Here is a 19,282-nt window from a genome sequence, read left to right on the forward strand (position 1 = left end):
TGATCAGCATGCAGCGCTCATTGTCTGCCATGAGACAGACCTCAAGTCAAAACACTTAAACCCACTCCACCGCACAACGCCTCATTTTTCTTCCACAGATTCGTATTGACCAGGATGACAGAACACACACAAACAGACCTAAAGCAGTCACATATCAAGTTGTAGGTTGCAAAGAGCTAATCGTTAGAATACAAGACACTGCTCCAGACATTATTTACACAAGCATTACTCTCTAAGTTCGCACAGGGAGCGGCGCATCTACATTTTTTCGGGGGTTTATGTTGGAACCACTCCCAGAAACAAGCTCTCGTTCAAAGCCTGCCCGGAAAGTAAATTGAGAAATAATTTTTCTGTAATGGCTTGCTGTTCTTTGGAGTAGGTGAGAGTTAATCACAGTCCCCGGAGTCTGGCTCCCCTCTCTCCCTGACTTATTATGCAGGGCCACCTCGCTGCATCAGCACTCTGGCACCAACCTGTGAGCCTAAAAAACAAAGTAATCACTTCGCCATCTTCGTCTCCGATGTTATCTGTGTGACTATAAAGAAGGACCACACGGTAAGAGGAGAGAGGAGCTGTAGTTTAACCGCCTGGGTTAAAGCCACTTTAAATTAAATCCAGGTTTTTCCTGAGATCATCCCGTCACACAGATAAACACATTTGTACCTCGGAGCGGCGCGGTCCAACCACCTTGCTAAAGGGCATCTTCGCAGGAAAAAGAGAATATGTCAGGCACTTTCACTATCACAGTTTTCCCAGCTGATGATGGGAGTTAAAATAACAACTGCTAAGGCAAAAACCCCACATCTAATCTTAATGCTTTTGATGCTAAACCTCTCTATCATTTTCAGAGTGGGTAGGGAGCTTGTTTGGGAGCTTGGACGGAAGACAAAGTTTGTTTTCAGTCCTACGGCAGAGGAGGGTGCAGCTGCAGGTCAGCTGGAGGTTCAGAGTGCAGTCTGTGAGTTAGTTCAACAAAAACACCAGCATATTGTTTTTCTTTAAACGCCCCCCCTCCACCAACTCTGCAAGGTAGACATAACAAACCATAATTTCTGTTTTGCACCAGCTCTGAATATAGCTGTAATTTTGCAGACTACCGGGGTCAACAGCCTTGCAGACACAGTCCAGTAATGATGAAGCAAATACCTTTAAAAAAGGGCATTCAGATGCTGTTCCTGATAGGCTCGCTCAACCTGGAGCGTTGTCACAGCAACAGAAAATTCAGCATTCACTGTGTTTTAAAGCCCTGCAATAACCTTTTCTGAGTACGATTGGTTGTTTCAAAAGCATTCAAAAATAAATACCAATATTTGTGCTGCGTTTTACATATTTTCCCCACTGTTACCTCCGACCATATATTATCTTTGTTTGGATAATATATCAGCTTATGGCCAGAAGTTATCTGGTCATCTGATTTGTGCTTGAGCTTTTAGTTTTCCTTCCCTCCCAAGGACACCAACACACCATCAAGAGACATTTTCCCTGCGTACAACTATATTGCTGCAGCAATAATACAGCCAATTAAAGACATCCAAGGTGTATCCAAACTTAAGACTTTTTACGAGGCATGAGTCTACCTCTGAGTCAAGACTAAGCTATGTAGCCTGATAACATATGATGGGGTTGTTGGGAAAAGCTCAGCAGTTGTTTCTGCTCCTCCTGTGCTGTCAGTGAGAGCTTTTATCATGTACTTTTGCAGGGGGAAGAAAAATATTAGTATTTGATGATTGAAACTGATGACTGAGTGGGGGTTCTGAGACAGATCACCAGACAAATCGTCAACTTCGAAACTGTAGCCCTAATTACTTTAATTCATAAAAAGAGTGGGCCCAGAGCCAAATTCTGACAGTGAAGCCCAGAGTTCCTCTCTGCGTCTCTGTTTACTGCTTTGTGAAATTAGCCTGCCGGCTACTTAAGTAAAAACGTCTATATATTTTTTTCCAGGTTAACTGAGCTGCCTCTTCTAACCACAACCTACTTTGTAGAACAGAGAAACAAGAGATGAAGACAAGCCAGTTTCTGTGTCATGCTAACCTCAATTTGGACTCAAATCTGCCTCCTTCGACAGTTCACTTTTGCTTATCACTGAAACTCACCCTCCATTAAGAATAAAATGTTTAAGTATACAGTATAGCTATCATCACCACAATGTACTCAAAGTACTTGATTTGCAGAAAAATGGCCAATATTTTTGATTAATTTTTGTTTTTTTGTAAAATGTTGCATACATTCGACCTGTGTGGGCCTCAAACAGTTTTTTAAATGAAACAATCTTAACACTGTTTTGAGGGAAAATCCCTCTCTGGCAGAACTACTACCAACCCATAGGCATTTCAAATGAGACGCCAACTGGACAATGGGCCTCATTCACCAATATCTTTTAAAGTTTTTTCTTAAATTCGTTTTTAAGAAAAGTCTGCGTCAGATTCATGACGTGTTATTAAACTGTAAAATTGTTTGCATCTGTGTTCTTATAATGATTAATCCCATTGTCTTTGTATATTGAAACTGCTTGCCAGTTGATCCTAATTAACATAGGTAAAACCCCCCCAAATCCCCATAAAAGGGGGAAAAAAACTTCTGAGGTGGAGGTGCTACAGGAAGTGAATGCAAAATGAGCTGTCATATTTAGCAGCATCAGCAATAAATAGCACAAAAAAAGATGCATGGGATGCCATTGCTTGTTTTATGTGTGCTGTATCCGGGGAAGGGTGCACATCTGCTGAAGTAAAACATAAAAATAAAAGGTTTGATCTCAAATCTGAGGCCAAAAAAATAAATAAAAGGAATTGCCAAACACAGAAGAAAGAAGCTAACAATAAGGGGATAGGCTTGTCCTCATCACTCTGCAAATATACATACACAACATGACCCTGGAAGATGCGCTCCCTCCTCAGGTGATAATCTGCGACCACTTGTCGCAGCAGTAAATATGCCATTGTGTGAGCAGACAAAGCGGCAGCCTCCAGGGCTAAGAAATGAAACCAACATGGAAGCGCCAAAAACTGCAGTTCTTTGAGCGGCTTGGTGAATGTCAGGTTCTTCATGAAAACTATGTAACTGGGTTTCACTGTTAATTTCGTGGATGAATACTTTGACGAAAAATTTTCATCAACAACCTTTTTTCCATGACGAAAACGAGACTAAGCCAGAAATGTAACTACACGTCGCGGTGACACAGACCTCCTGTCTATTTCTGTAAGCTGAAACCATTTCCCTCAGTGGAAACAAAGATTTTATTTACTTTAATTTCACAGATAAGAAACAATAAATTGTGAAGACAATAAAGCCTCCACAAAAATACTATTTTAAGTCTTGTGTGTGATTTGTCCTGGCTTCATATGAGCAGAGGAAATCTCTGCTAGTCACTAGGCTAATTTATACAATGTAAAATGCCATGGGCTTGTGCTAATAACATTAGCATGTTATATTCGTTTGGAAAACGTGTTTAGTATAAGACAGTTGTTTTGTAGGTGAACCTTGTGAGTTTTAATGGAGCCAAATTATGTAACGTTACCTTTGTTAAATGTTGCTGTTGTCCCTGGCTTCATATGAGTAGAGGAAAAGTCCGCTAGCCACTAAGCTAATTCATACAGTGTAAAATGCCATAGGCTTGTGCTAATAACGTTAGCATGTTGTATTCGTGGGGAAAATGTGTTTAGTATAAGACAGTTGTTTTGTAGGTGAACCTTGTGAGTTGTAATGGAGCCAAATTATGTAACCTCACCTTTGTTAAATGTTGCTGTTGTCCCTGGCTTCATGTGAGTAGAGGAAAAGTCCGCTAGCTGTTAGGCTAATTTATACAGTGTAAAATGCCATAGACTTATGCTAAAAACATTAGCGTGTTGTATTTGTGGTGAAATTGTGTCCAGCAAAAGACAAATGCTTTTTCTGTGAATGCTGCGAGTTATAGTGAAGCTGATTTGTGTACTTGTGTTTGAAATTGTCTCTACTACGCCAAGTTTTATGTGTGTTTTGGATGTGTCACACCACCGTACAAGTATAAATGCTCACCACGGCCTAGGCCACATGCGTAGGCTACAGCGTAGGGTCTGCCGCACAAATATAAATTCCCCTTAAGACTAAATCTAAATCTAAAATAGCTGTCAAAATGAACACTGGTGGGTTTTAATGCTTCTTAAGAATAGTTGGTGAATTAGGTCCATTTTTAAGGACCAAAACGAACACAAACAAGTCATTCAAATAATCATTATAGGTTTAAATGTAAAATCTTGATCTGAAAAAGGACAATTAGTGGCAGTTTATGAAAGTAAAATTTCCCTCTGAAATCTAGTGGGGTTAAAGTTTAAAGTAGCTTAAAATAAATATACTTTAGTGCTTCAAAATTTTACTTCTGCAGTACTTGAGTAAGGCTGCATCCCAAGTCTCTTAATTGTATACTGCTAACTCCTAACTCCTGACTTGAACCGGAAGTCGTTCGAGGTCCGCCATCTTTAAGGCCGTCTCATGTCTCTTATTCCTGCCAGTAAGGAGTTAGCGTTAGATTTAGGAGGGATCTTTTAGGTGCGATGATTAAGGAAACACGAGAGGTTCCTAACAGGAAGTCTTTTTCAGCTTGAGGCTCTGATGTATAAATACTCGCCCCCTACGTCTGGCTCATTTGAACGAGATGGCGGACAAACAGCGCAAGTGTACCCGTTACATGCATTCTTTGCGGCTTTGATCAGCGAATATAATGTGACTTGGGATGTACGCCAAAGGCTTCAGAGTAAGGCTGTCTCATGTCTCAAATCAGCAATCCTCGCTCCTAACTCCTGACTCCTTAAATTTTTTCCTAAGTGGGAGGGACTAAACAGTTAGGTAAGGTGGCTAGATAAGGTGGTTAGCAGTAATTTTAAGAGACTTGGGATGCAGCCCAGATGTTACCTTCCACCACTGCTAAGACCCTATTCTGTTAGGTACATGTGATTCCTTGTTCCTAATACCTTACCACACCATATAAAAACCTATACCCTACAAACCGAAACCTCTCTCTCCACCCCGGATCTATCAGCATCATCGTCACGTTGTCTGACAGAGCGGGCGCGATCTCTCACTTGCAGCGACAGTGCAAATTACTCTCCTTCTATCTAGGTCACCTCTTCTCTCACCTCAGTCAGAGAGGATAGAGATATCATGGACAGGCGATACACCTTAACGACCAGCTCTCTGCACAGCATTGCAGGTCACAGCGTGCACACACAGACACAGAAAACAAAACAAATCTGCATCCTGTGTTCTTTGAATCAGCCGCTGAAGTGATTCTTGTGAACCCAGAGGAAAACGCTCTGCAGGTGGCTTTTGTATGAACCTGATTTCAAGACGATAGGAGTGAGTATACACACTGAGTGGAATGTTCACGTGTGTGTGCGACTGAGGTGTCCGTGTCTACGTCTTAAACTATTTCTTCAAAGCGTCCTCCCTGCCATGCCGATGCTGTGATGTGGGGCCTTAATCCCATTTCTTTAGTTTCTGGAGACTGTGAAGTGCTGCTCTTCAAAGCCGGGGATGCAAGTGAAAACTGGGAATGAGTGACAACAGTGTCAGCGCTGTTAAGCTCCTTTCACTTGCTTTGACTTTGGACTGCCATTTCTTAAAATTGAACTCCGCTGATATTAACTTTGGGGTGTCTTTCTGCAGGAGTAGACTCTCACCCACTCTATAAACTCTCCTTGCAGTTTTCTCTGGTTTGTCTTTTGGGTTACAAGTTGTCAAGATCAAGGAGCGAGCAAGCCGGCGACATCGTCAAACTGCAGTGCTTGAAGTGGTAGAGAGAACATTTTACTCGCTGACAACCACGCTCTGATATCTAAAACTATGCGCAGACAGTATATGCACAAAATGCTGTAAATCATGAGAAAATAAAGCATACAGCTCGTTATTAAATTTGCCTTTAGATCCTCTGCTATTCATCTGAAGCCAGAGAGAAAACAGTTATTTCAACTTTAAATCATTTTGTGAACACCAAACTCATAAAACAACAGTTATTTTTTATGTTCTAGCTGCGCTAATAATACCCATAAACAGCTTTTCTTTTGGTAACCAGGGAGCTTCTCTGCAATCTGTCTTGCTATCTGCTCTTACCATTTTCCTAAGTTATGCATAAAGCACTGCAGTCTTTTTCTTTTGATTTTTTTTTTTTCTTTGTGGAGGTTTTCTTTTCAGTGGTACAGCAGTGGAGTCTAGCTGCATCTCTGCTGTACCTAATTAGAGTAACAAACACCCGTGCCAGTATTAATGTTCTGGTAAGGAATATTTTAAAGGGTCAGTAACAAAAAGAATCGACCAAATAAACAAAAAGCTTTCTCATTTTCCTCAAGTGGCCTTACAGGATAATTTCATATGCTGAGGTTTGGAGGTTTGTGCTGCCACCCTGAAATGGAGGTGAATAGACTTTTGTTTTTGCTGCTTGAAAGCCGTTCACCTTTTTTGTAATGGGGAGGTGACACTTAACACTCCAAGATCATGCGCATGGCTGGATTTCACTCGAGGTGCAAGTGTAAGGAGGCTGTGTCCACCAAAGTGTTTTTTTCTGAGGCTGGCATATTTTTAAAATTCCTAACAATGGGAGCGCTGCGTCTTAACGCTATGCAAGGCTGTAGGTTTTGTTTCAGCGTTGAGTAGGACACTAATAAAGGGGTTTGGGGGTCCTCCACCAGAAAATTCTGAGCATTGAATACTTAATTTCCCGCATGTATTTTATACACCAGTTTGGGCCTTTTCAGACAAAATTTATGGTTTAAATGTCTTTAATTTTGTCAAAATAAAAGTCTTCAGGGCGCCCAGTGGCTCAGTGGGTGGAGCAGGCATCCTATATGCAGGGGTGATGTTCTTGCTGTGGCGGCCGTGGGTTTGATCCCAGCCTGCAGCCCTTTGCTCTGTCTCTCTGTTTTTACTGGGGAGACAAATGCACATATTCCAAATATTTAGGAGGACATGACCCCTGAATCCCGCCCAAACTCTACACCTATGATGCTACGCTACCGTAGATTGTAAAAAATATTGGTTTGTGGACTCCTACTCTGAAGCCTTGAGTTTGACATGTCAGCTGTCGCCATCTTGGGTTTTTGGGTCCAGTTGTGACCAAATTTGGGTGAGAGGGTGGAGCTGTGGAAGACTGAGGGTTGGATCTGGCTCATAGACTGCAGGGATGCCTTGCAGACAGCCTGCCACTCAACGCTGCCCTGCTCTTAATTATGCATAAATTTAAGCCTATATAAAATGTAGATGGGTGAATTTTATAGAAATACACCACTATACAGTCGTCATGAAAGGGGAATTAAGCTATAGAGACCAAAACTGTTTTTTTGTACCAGACTGTGAACATGTTTATTTCTGATGGAACGTTGGGTATTTTAACATGGGGGTCTATGGGGATTGACTTGCTTCTGGAGCCAGCCTCAAGTGGCCATTCGAGGTACTGCAGTTTTTGGCACGTCTGCGTTGGCTTCATTTTTCAGCCCCAGGGGTTACTGCTTGTACTAAGGCTACACTGATCAGCGAAGAGCAGTGTGCATGAAGATGTCTAACATTAGCACTAGAGGAAATATCAGAGGTATCTGCTACAATGGGGTATTTGATAGATAGTGGAAGGAAGTTCCAGGGTTCAATTAAGATTCACTAACTGCACATTTTACAATTTTTGCTGTTAAAACTTTCAGTATGCTAATGCTAACTCTGCTCTCGGTACCGACAAGTCCGCTCAGCACAGGAGGTTTCAGGTGTCTTTGCTGATGTTGTGTTTGAGTCGGTTTCCTTGTCGAAATATGTTTCCTTGATAAGACATATTGGTTTTGGAATTAGTGACGTACAAAGTCTAGCTTGCCCAGCAAACATGGACTCCTATTTTGAAGCCTCGAGTTCAGCAATTCAGCCGTGCCATCTTGGTTTTTTGGTTCCAGTTCTGACCAAGTAGGAGAAGAGGATGGAGTTGTAGAGGAGTGAGGGTTGGATCTGACTCATAGACTGCGGTAATGCTTTGCTCCGCCCTTAATTATGCATGAATTTAAGCCGATACAAAATATAAATGGGTAAGTTTTGTAAAAAAATTCACACATGGTACATTTGTAATGAAGTGGTAAAATAAGCTGTAGAGACCAAAATTGTTTTTTGGTCGGCCTATGGGGATTGACTCGCTTTTGATGCCAGCCTCAAGTGGCCATTAGAGGAACTGCAGTTTTTGGCACTTCCATGTTGACTTCATATTTCAGCCCTGGAGGTTGCTGCTTGTATGCTTGGCTTTATTTTGTGAGTGCTGAGAGTTGAGAAATGTTTAACTTTGGGTAAACCCTGCATTTGTCACTGCCACTTAAAACCCAGCTGTTTAAATACATTGAAATGGGGGGTGGGATAAATATCACAAAGAACATTTGTCAGATCTTACACGTACAACAGCTTAACAATACAATGGAGGACAAATATGTCAATATGCTGCATTTATATTAACATGTGTTTACTCTTATGAACCTACACGGACTGGCCTTCCATCCTCTTTCTCTACTTGCTTCAGCCCTCCCTTCATCCTGATAAAGCACTCTACCTGGTGCTGACATTTTTACTTCCACAGATATTCTGTATCACAGCAACCAGACACAACCAAAACGTCTTAGCTGAAAAAACAACAACACTGTTCCTCTAAAGCGCTCTAAAGTGCTCCCAGCTGGGCGTTGCCTGGCATTTTCAGCTGGATAGAAAACGCCTTGGTGGACACAGGGCTTGAAAGACGCTCTTTTGGAATGTGGGTAAATGAAGCCTGTAAGGATGATTCTTTACAGAGCCGCGGCCAAAGTAGCTGTACATTGATTTTTGACTTCTTTATCCCTGATTTTCTCTTGGGGGCACTTCACCAAGATTACATGTTCAAATCAATTTACCAGCAGTAGGGAGTACTACACAACTTGTAAGAATCGTCCTGTAGTGTCCTCTGTGGCTCTGGGGGAGCTTTGTCAAGCCTGAAAAACCTTCATTTAGGGCTAGAAACTGCAATTGTTAATAGAATACATGCATCACAAACTGTGGGCATTGAGTTTGAAAAATATGGGCTTTTGAACTCTTGAGTTCTTGCGCTCATCACTCTGTCACTGTCAACTTTATTTATTGTTTTGCAGCCTGTCTACGTCCTTATGCATATTCATTCACTACGTTCCTGTTTTCATTACAGTTTATTGATTTGCTCGGACTCTCTACCACAAATATATAATTTATTTCATATTTCTCCCTATTTTTACTTGCAAAGTTTTCTTTACATGCATATTTAATGAGCACTGTTAGAGGCAGCTTGTCTGTAATTGTGCATATGACAATAAATAACTTGAGACTATAGCCCTGAGCAGTACGGTTCAGCTCAGTTCAGTATGCGTTTTTTCCATTTCCACTGTGAAAAGTTGTGGATGGTACCAATGGAACCGTTTTGTACCGTCCCCCTTTTTGGTCCCCCCTCTGTTGGGGTACCTAGCACACAGATCTGGTACTAAAAGGTGGAGCTGTGAACACTGCAGTCTGTTGATTGGTCAGTATTTTGTTCTGAAAATGTCGGTGTCCCATTCTGTGGATGATAAACGAGATGTAGACTGATAAAGGAGGAAATACAGTGAGTGACAACAACTCCGCCCACATTTAAGAGAACTGTTTGCGGTGGAAACACTAGGGTCAAGGTACCATGTCTGAAGGGTTACTTTTCCAAAGGCACCATACCGAAAGTGTTCGGTGGAAACTGAGGTTCTAGGAAAGACACCGCTTCATGCATCATGAGAAATAAAGGATTCAGCATTTTTAAGCTTGACCCATACATGGGACTAAAGGTCAGGATATCCAATTTAATCTGTCTCCCAACTGAAGGATATGAAAGTGCAATACTAAATCACTTGGGCGCCCATTTAAAAGAGCACTCCACCAATTTAACATTGCACTCTAACATTGTCAGACTCACAATGAACAGTTTAAAAAGCAGCAGAACCAGAGATGGTCTTTTTGTGCCACACGTTCTTCTTCCCTTTCACTTTCTGACACCTGCGTTACCCACAATGCAACTTAATTGCTGAAAGTTTGGAGTGTTATGCTAGTAGCGCGTATTGTAGCCTCGAGCAGCAGTTAGCCTCAAGCAGAGATGAGGAGCGGCCTGTAGAGGTCTGCTTAAGTCTTTGAAGCTCATGCTTACATTGAGTAAAATATTCAAACCGGAGACCAGATGTTTTTAAGGCTGCGCCATCAAATCAGATGGTGATATTCTTCAAGTCTGTGCACAGTCTAATAAACATTTCCCCTTTGGCACGACATGTGAGATATATTTGTAAAGTTTTAGTGTGATCTTGAGAATTTGAAATACAGCTCGCTGCACAGCATACATTTGTCATAATGGACCTACCGCTGCGTCTGGCAGAGTTGAAGAGGATAATGGTGCTATAAACAACATATTAGGACGAAGGTATGAAAGAGAGCTTCTAAGAAACATCAGGCTCCTCGTAGATGTCAGCTGTGCTCAGGTGAATATCTGTTCATCTTTTAATAAAATACATGGATGTTTTTGTGACTCTGCTCCTTCTCTGTTTTATCTGGATTTAGAGAGACTGAAAACAAACACCCTCCTGCTAATGCACTTTGTCCCTCTTGATAAAGAAATTCTGCTGCAGCGGCTCATGGCGAGCAAACATATTAAGGCAAACCCAAGCTGAGGTCTGAAGGAGACCATGTTTTGTTTGCTCCTTTAAAACTCAGTGATAGGAGAGAGGGCTTTCAGTACATTAGTTTCAAGGCAGCTCCTGTATTGATTTCCCCACAGGACACGAGAGATGCGAGGCTGGTCCTAATTGGAGTTTCATAGCAGAGACCCTTGATGAGTTATTCATTTGGAGCACTCCACCACCATCCATATGGTTCCTATTCAGGTCATTGTCACGTTCAGGCAACTGCTGCATCTTCAAATGTATTCCGAACATCTGTCAAAAATCTGTGTTGTGTTGCTTTTCATGATAAAGCCATAAAAAAATGTCTGTATCAGCTCTTTAGTGCTGATGGCATTTTTATGCAGAGTATATGCAGCCTGTTACATCCTGAACAGCCTGTACGTACGTATGCGTGTTTCTGTTGCTTGTTGTTTTGTCCATTTCCTTGTTTTTGTGCCGTTTTCCTTCCTCCTTGTTCTGCTGTCATTTAGTAGAAATGGTTTACATAGCACTTAGTTTGTCAGTTTGACATTTATTTTTGTTGCTTGTTTTCTTGTTCAATTTTCTTTTGTGATTTCTTCTGAAGGCAGATTTTCTTGACCCTCGAGTTTTTGTTTGTCTCACATGCAACGTCTGTTTTTTGTCACATTTGTTGGCTTTTATCATTGTACTGTACTTCAGTACTTTAAAGAGAATGTGTCTTACCACAGTACGACTAAATTAAACTAAACTTATTTAGCTTTGTTTGGCAGTAAACTAAATAAATGACTTAATAAGATGAATTATTTTTGTAATTCTAAATGGCAGCCTCTCAGCATGATCAGTCATGGGTTATACGAAGGGTTGGGTGATAAAACAATTACAATAATTATCTCAATGTAATTTGTAATAGAGATATGATAAATGTTTGATAAATCCTTGATATAATTAAACCATCCATATGCCTGTAAAGGGGGATGGTATTGCACCTTAAACACCAGTTGCCACCTGCCATTAACTAGACGAAGAAGAAGGAGTAGTAGTAAAACAAGAGCAAGAAGATGAGACTCGCCACTAGTGCGTACAGTAACATTATAATGTCACAAACAACATTCAACACGCTCATAAAGTTATTTTTAGTATGATTGTCTTGACCCTGGATAACAGCACTGGACTACCCCACAAGCAAATTTGCGACATAAAGTTTGCGACAGTAGCTGCAGAGTCAACTCATCTAATACTGATAGTAAGTTAGCAAGTTAACATGACTGACTAACCGGCCAATTCTCCGGCCTCTACAGCTCAATTCCCCTTTTATGACAACTGTAAGGTGGTGCCTTTTATATAACTCACTTACATTTTATATAGGCTGTAATCTATGCATAATTAGTGTTGGGTAGCAGGCTGTCTGCAAGGCATCACTGGCGTCTATGAGTCAGATCCATCCCTTCGTCTTCCATAGCGTCACCCTCTTGCTCAGATTTGGTCATTTCTGGACCCAAAGGTCCAAGATGGCGATGGCCCAAATGCTGAACTCGAGGCTTCAGAATAGGAGTCCACAAACCAATGAGTGACATCAGCTACATCTATTATTTTATGCAGTCTACAGTAGCGTAGTATCTTAGGTGTACATTTTGGGTGGGATTCAGGGGACATGCCCTCCTCAATATTTAGAGATCATGGTCTCTATAGCTAAATTCCCTGTTCCTGACAACTGAACGCACATTAAATTATACATAATTCACCTGTTTAAATTCGATTAAGACTTAAAGATACGCATAATTTAAGGGGTGGCTGCTTTGAGTGACAGGCTGTCTGCAAAGCGTCACCACAGCCTGTGAGTCAGATCCACCCCTCACTCCTCCACAGCTCCACTCTCTTGCTCAGATACAGTCAATTCTGGCTAAAAAAACCCCCCAAGATGGTGACAGCTGAAACGCCAAACTCAGTGCTTAAAAATGAGGCTTAATTTTTGTTGCCCAGCAAAGGTGCCTTTTAAACAACTCTACAGCCTGCACATGTCACATATATCTGTATTTAACATCTCATTGTAAAGTAAAATAACTTTAGAATATCAGTATTGTAAACAGCATTATGCATCCATATTCAGTAGTAATCTGATGTGCTGCGGCTCATCACCACTCCGCTTCTTTGCAAACACCTGTAGATCTGATGCCATTAGATACTCGGCACCATTCACATGCAAATCTTCTGATTAGTTGTTACTCGTTTATAAATAGAACAATTAGAAACAACTTTTTTCCCCTTCAGTGATGAATAGAAACCGTCCGTGAGATGATACACTCCCACTTGACGACAATATAAATGATTGCTTGCCCTCAGTGAAACAGCTTGTTTTCCTCTTCTTCTCTTCGCGTCATACATCCCAACCACCTGTTACACTTTTGAATAAATACAACTGTAAGGCATGAGGGGGAAAAGAGGATGACGCATTTAAAGAAGAAGAAGGAAAAAACCACACGCAATCAATATTCTGCCTTATTTTTCATTGTAATTATCCCAGCACTGAAACAATAATGAGCTGTGAGGATACTTTGCATATCAATTTTAGGCAGTTATCACAAATGAATGGGGATGATGTGAGGCCCTGATCACCCTTTGTGAAAGAGTGTGTTGTCAGTCTGATTTGGCATGACGCACATTGCTCGGGTGAAACAGTTTTTGATAAAGTCCCAGTGGAAGAGTTGATTGGATCTCCTGGAACACTGGGTGTCGGCACGGCGTAGTTCTCTGTTGACGTTTCTGAGGAAGCCTTGAAATCCATTAAGCTGTAACAGTATTACCATTCATCTCAGAGGAGGGGAGGATCTGCTGCTGCCGCCAGATGACTCCTGGAGCCTTTTTTTATTGGCACATGTGGCCATCAGCACTGGGCTGGACAATCAGAGAGCCACATTTAGGGGACAAAAGTCTCCTTTCACACTTGGACAGCCACGGGTCGCAAAAAGTCTAAATTCAATTACAGAGATAGCATCGGCAAACACGTACGTAGACACACAAAACCCAACTCATCCACTCAAACGCATGCACATACGGCTGCATGCACAAACATGTATACGTGCAGACACACATACATACGGATGAAAGGCAGTGAAATGGCCGCAAACCCTTCAACTCTAGACAGAAATCAATTTCCAACTTGGAAGTTGTGCTGAGTAGAGACGCTAATCGGCGGGCAGATAAGGGCTTGTTTGCTCCTGATAAGACAAGCGACCGCGACACATGTCCCATAAATTGAGATTTGCCAGATTTGCCTTTGGGGTTGTTGGGGGAAAGGTTGGCTGCAGAGTGAGGAGGGGGTGGAAGGACACAATGTCTGAGTGACAGATGATTTCAATGCAAGAGGACCAGACTCTGTAAGAGGATCTGTGCTCTAAACAGGGCTGGGCAGTGTGGATTAAAGAGTTGAATACCACGATATCAGTATGAATATTTCCTCCAATATTGATTGGTGACAGATTGAAGGAAGCAACGTACTGCAAGGAGTCATAGCGAGATGTCAGGCCAGGAGCATATCTGTGTTTCCCAGTTCAGTATTCTGTTAACACACATTATCCCTCCGAACTTTGGTTCAGATTTGACCAGTTTCAAGTTAACATATTTCATAAATATTATCCAGAATTAACCCTAACCTTTGGCAATGGTTGATCATGGTCGCTCTCTGACTCTCACGCTAGACCTCTTTCCTAATCTCAACCTGTAGGGAAATGGCAATAGTCAACTACTAATAATTTCATAATCCTAAAATGTTTAATTACTTTTCTCCTTTTTTCATTGTTTGCTTTCGTTGTCCTCTATTTTAATTGGTTAATTAACTGGCTGACCAATTCTTATTATTTTAAATTAGGGCTGAAATATGTTTGGGAGTTGTTCTCCATACAAAAAGAGTAACTATCATCAAGACCAGGGATAATCAACTTGCTTTGCCCAGGGCCACTTCTGAAAAATGACAGGAGGCCAGGGACCAGTCATAGCAGCCTTGCACAGGTCCAGTGTACGCAGGTGTACGTGATTTGAGGATTGTAGGACATTTGAAACTTAGCTCTGACCTTGGGGGGTCCTTCCCTGGCTTTTTTTTTCTTCTAAAAAGCTCTATTTTGATGATTTTTTTATATTCCCTTGCACCTTATTTACGTTTAAAGTACAAGAAAACCCAGTGTGAATCATTTAATTTTTATTTAACACATTCTCACTCTGACCTCGTCACATATCGACATTTGGTCATGGACCTTCCACATCCAGATACCACGTGAAAGGTACCGAAGTGCATTGGTGGTTGACGTTCTGGGATGCTGTGTCAAGTTCTGCCTGTCACCGTGCAACAACGCGAACAACTAGTGCACGTGGTTAGGTTTAGGAAAAAAGAACAGAGTTTGGCTTTATAATCTTACGGGATGCAAACACCGCTCTCCTGGGTGAAAGTCGGTGATTGTTGGACCCATCCACCAGCTGTCCCACCCTCCCTACTCAGACTTTCACCACCTCAACTTTTGTTCTTGTCCCACCGCGGCCACCCAACACCCTATCATGGCCCATGGGCCGTAAGTTGAGGATCACTGATCTTGACTAAATCCTGTGCTAGTGCAATTTTGTAGCTCTTGGAGTCATGATTAAAGTCCCCTAACCTACCCCATGTGATATAAAGCAAATACAGAGCTGGGAACATCTTTTCAGGATCCCTTCATGTGCTACAGTATAAAGAGGTGGTTAACATAGGACCCTTTATCATGTTCCCATTATGTGCACATAAATTTGGGAAACATCAGACCCTGGAAATATGAGAATGATCCCGTTGAGCCAACAAGAGCCTTCAGAACAGCTCCAATGTCCATAGCATAGATACTCTAAAGCCCAGTTCAGGCACTTGTCTGCGAGTCCAGCGTCACCAGCACCTGGTTTCAGAATGTAAGGCACGTCACCCTGGTTCAACAGCCAGTCAGCTTGTAGCAAAGTCAGCTGGTTGAGTCATTTGCAAGCTGTCAGGAGGCGGCGTGTTCGCTTGCTTTGGCATTCTCTGATGACAGCCCTCCGTCCCCTCCGAGCCTGACTTTGCCTCATTTACATCCCTGTGGCTGTTGACACATATGTCGGTTTCCGTCCTCAAGGGTGTAGGTTTTGTTTCATTATTGGGGGGACACAAAGGAAACGGGGTTTGAGGGTCCTCTGCCAGAGAGTTTTGAGCATCAAATACTTAGTTTCCTCCATTCTGGTGATTTTTACCCATTTACCAATTTGTAGTCTGAGTGGGCGGAAGTTCGCTGCGTAGATCAGCCTCTCATTGGGCGGAACGAGCCACCCGCTGAAGTCCCGCCCTACCACCGCCGGTTGTGTAGCAGTTTTCAACCGTTTTCAACACAAAAATATTGCCGGGGGGANTTCCGCCCAAAGAGGCTGATCTATGCAGCGAACTTCCGCCCACTCAGACTATATTACACCAAAACCTGTTTCCCCCCCAGCAATATTTTTGCAAGCGCACCGTTGCTGTGGCACCGCCCAGAGTGATTGTGATTGGTTGAAAGAAATACAAGCAGCCGGGGCGTTTTTTTACTCCAATCTTAAAGTGAGAGTCGGCCCAGCCAGACCTTTCTTTTCTTGAGAAAGGTCTGGTGAGCGAGACTAACCAATTTGTGATGTTACTGCTTCAATTTAGAGCGTAAACGTCCTTAATTTTGTCAATGTAAAAGTCATGCTACTTCCATGTTTTTATCTACACCTATGTCCATCCTCACAGAGTGTTGGTGCCTGACGGTGAGTTGCTGCTGCTGCTAGCTTTCTGTGCTTATGTCACACACATACTCAAAACCATACCTGTCAAGTTTTGGATTTGAAAATAAGGGAAATTTTCCGGCGCCGCTGCAAGCCGTCCCACCACCCCCCCCAAGCTCCAGTATCCCTTACATTTTAAGACAGGTGTACAGGAAATCTAAAATAACCACTTGTCAACCACTTACTAACTACAGTTAGGTGATCAGAATCTGATAGGCCTACCTTTGTTGACATTGAAATGCTGTGAACATTCCTGCGTTATAATACAGGGTTATTATGTCACTATAATACGGGAGATTTACGGGAAAATACTAATACGGGAGGACGGCGGGAAAGAGGGGTAAAATACGGTAGTTTCCCGGCCAAAACGGGAGACTTGACAGCTATGCTCAAAACACCAACTCTCACAGTTGTTACTTCTACTTGAAAAGCCGTCTAGTCACACTGGTGTAAACTGGCAGGTTGTCAGAACGTTGCAGACCGGTGTATTGTCAGTAATCACAAGTTTCAGCTCGTCTTGTTGTGAATCTTTGGTCTGAATAGGGCTTTAGTCTGTGAACGTCTACTGGAGGGATAAACACTATTCTCCTGAAAGATTATTTCTCATTGGGTGTTTTGATGTGGTGGAGAGCGCTGTCTAACATGTCATGTCAGAATCTCCTATTCATGTTCATTTGGCCTGAGATGTGGTGACTGTGAAGGCCACAGCTTATGATTCACATCATTTTCATTCTCATCAAACCATTCAATGCTCTGTATTAAGGCATCTGCTCCCCTTGTGTTTCTCCACTCATTTATTCAGGTCTTACTTTTAATTAGTGACTTTTATATTTAAAAAATGCCAAATGTTGATTTCAGGTCTGTGGTGGGACACAGACTCTGGTCTCCTCCATGGTGCTACACACCTATTCATTACCCCAAACTCTACATGCTCACTTTCCTCCTCTCATCCATATAGGTCGCTCGACTCCTTTCACTGGAACTGAACGTTTTAAATCCTGAGGTGTATAATCGTCTAAAATGTCATTTGGATGTGTAATTCCTTGGATGCTAAGCTGCTTTAATTACAAATAGCCTGGAATCATTAATTTGGACGACAGAATTATTTCATGCGACCTTTTCGACAAGAGCACAAAATCTGACACTGTGAGAAAAAGAAAAATCTCCACTCACGTTAATGACGGTCCACTGCTCCACTACGATGGCGTCATATGTCGGGGTAGCTGCATTCGGCTCGCTCTCGCTCGCCTCCTGGAAGATGAAGACACTTTCCACCGACTTAGGCAGCATATCTGCAGAGAAGGAGAAAAAAAATCCAGCCGTGAAAAGAGTATTTACTGGATGGAGCGTGTCTGTCTTGTCTCTGCGGCTCCTTTAGGCCCTCCAGGCCAGAGGAAATGGAATGATATCACTCAGCCACATTCACACACAGCCCTTTATTACATAGCCAGTGGTGTGGGCCATTTGTATGAGCAATGTGCACTTATACATTATGCAGGGAGACAGTGTAAAAGAAAAGGAGCAGGTATTCCCCTTCTGGGATGTTAAAAAAGAAGAGGAGACATTATGCGCTACATCAGTGGGTTTTCAGGACCCGGAGCCCTGCTGGTTTTCATGCTCGACAGCTAAACAAAGGCTAATTACAGCTGGGAAACAAGACGAGTGCAATAGCTGATAGGATTCAGAGAATCGGGAGTAAGTGCGACTGCTTTTAAAAAAAAAGACGGACAGATTTTAGTGATGGCAAAATGTAGCCACTGATTTAATGAAGTTAGTCTGTAAGGCATTAAAGCATAAATCCTTTTGCTAAGCCTGCATAATTCACCTTAAAAAGACTTGAATTAAGTGAGCCACATGAAGACATTGACGTTGATGCTTTAGGCCACTACTGAGATTGTGTGCTGCTGACCAAATAGATTTTCTAAGCCTCTCTTCTGTTAGAAGCTAACAATCGCAGGATTGGCATCGGAGACAGAAACACCACTCCGGCCCCCAAGAGCCAGGACCCCTCTCCACCCAATGTCTCTTGCTATTCATTTGATGCACATGCACATTACATGCAGGCACACACACAAACACATGGACACAATACACGCCCCATGGTCCAGTCTTCCCGGCTGGCCTGAGTGCTTTCTCATTACTCCCACACCATTTACACACTAATGCAGTTTGCAGGGGCCTAGGCACCAATACGAGACACTCCACATTTCATTACTGGGCCCTAATAATAGGGGGATGAGAGGCGGCTGGAGGGCCCGTGGAGAGAGGGAGGGAGGGAGAGGAAAGATAGAAAGAGAAGGAGGGAGTGAGCAAGACAGTAGGAGAGATGGAGTGGAGGGATGACAGGCTCTTTTATTTCCCCCTCCCTGAAAACCTATTTAGGACCCGTGCACGCTCAATTGAAGACATCTCTCAGACATCTACTCTCTCCAATACAGACATTGTCGTTGTTCACCCCATCCACCCTTTTGCCTTTCCTCTACCTCCACTCCCACCATCACCCCCTTCCACCCCCAGTCCAACGCTTCGCCAACTCATTCGTCAGCCTTTGGCACATAATTGGAAAGAAGCCTTTCCGGAAAATGTGAGGCGCCGAGGCCCACCATCGGTTCCCTGCCGGCGCGACAGGGATCACTCAGGTGAGATCGACACAGGGTTTCTGTCTCGGTGCTCTAGAGGGAGCAGCCTGTCTCTGGTGATAATGCAGACAGAGGCTGAGTCGAGGATAGAGAGAGGGGGAGAATGAGGGAAGTGGATGAGAAGAAGTTTGTTGCTGGGGGCGTTGAGACCGTCAGGGGAATGCACCGGTTGCGTGCACGAATAAACATTATCTTGCGCCTATTGACTGAGAGCTG

At 42.7% G+C, this 19,282-nt stretch overlaps 1 protein-coding gene across 1 annotated transcript in view; it reads right to left on the reverse strand.

Annotated features, from left to right (window-relative positions):
• Positions 1 to 19,282, reverse strand: part of LOC126391165 (raftlin-like) — a 165,989-nt gene that overhangs the window by 21,230 nt on the left and 125,477 nt on the right. The window contains exon 7 of the mRNA XM_050045704.1: positions 17,601 to 17,719. Within this exon, the coding sequence (XP_049901661.1) occupies positions 17,601 to 17,719 (119 nt within the window). The remainder of the gene's footprint in view (positions 1 to 17,600; positions 17,720 to 19,282) is intronic.

This window comes from Epinephelus moara, chromosome 6 (genome assembly GCF_006386435.1).
Source record: "Epinephelus moara isolate mb chromosome 6, YSFRI_EMoa_1.0, whole genome shotgun sequence".
Lineage (NCBI taxonomy): Eukaryota > Metazoa > Chordata > Actinopteri > Perciformes > Serranidae > Epinephelus > Epinephelus moara.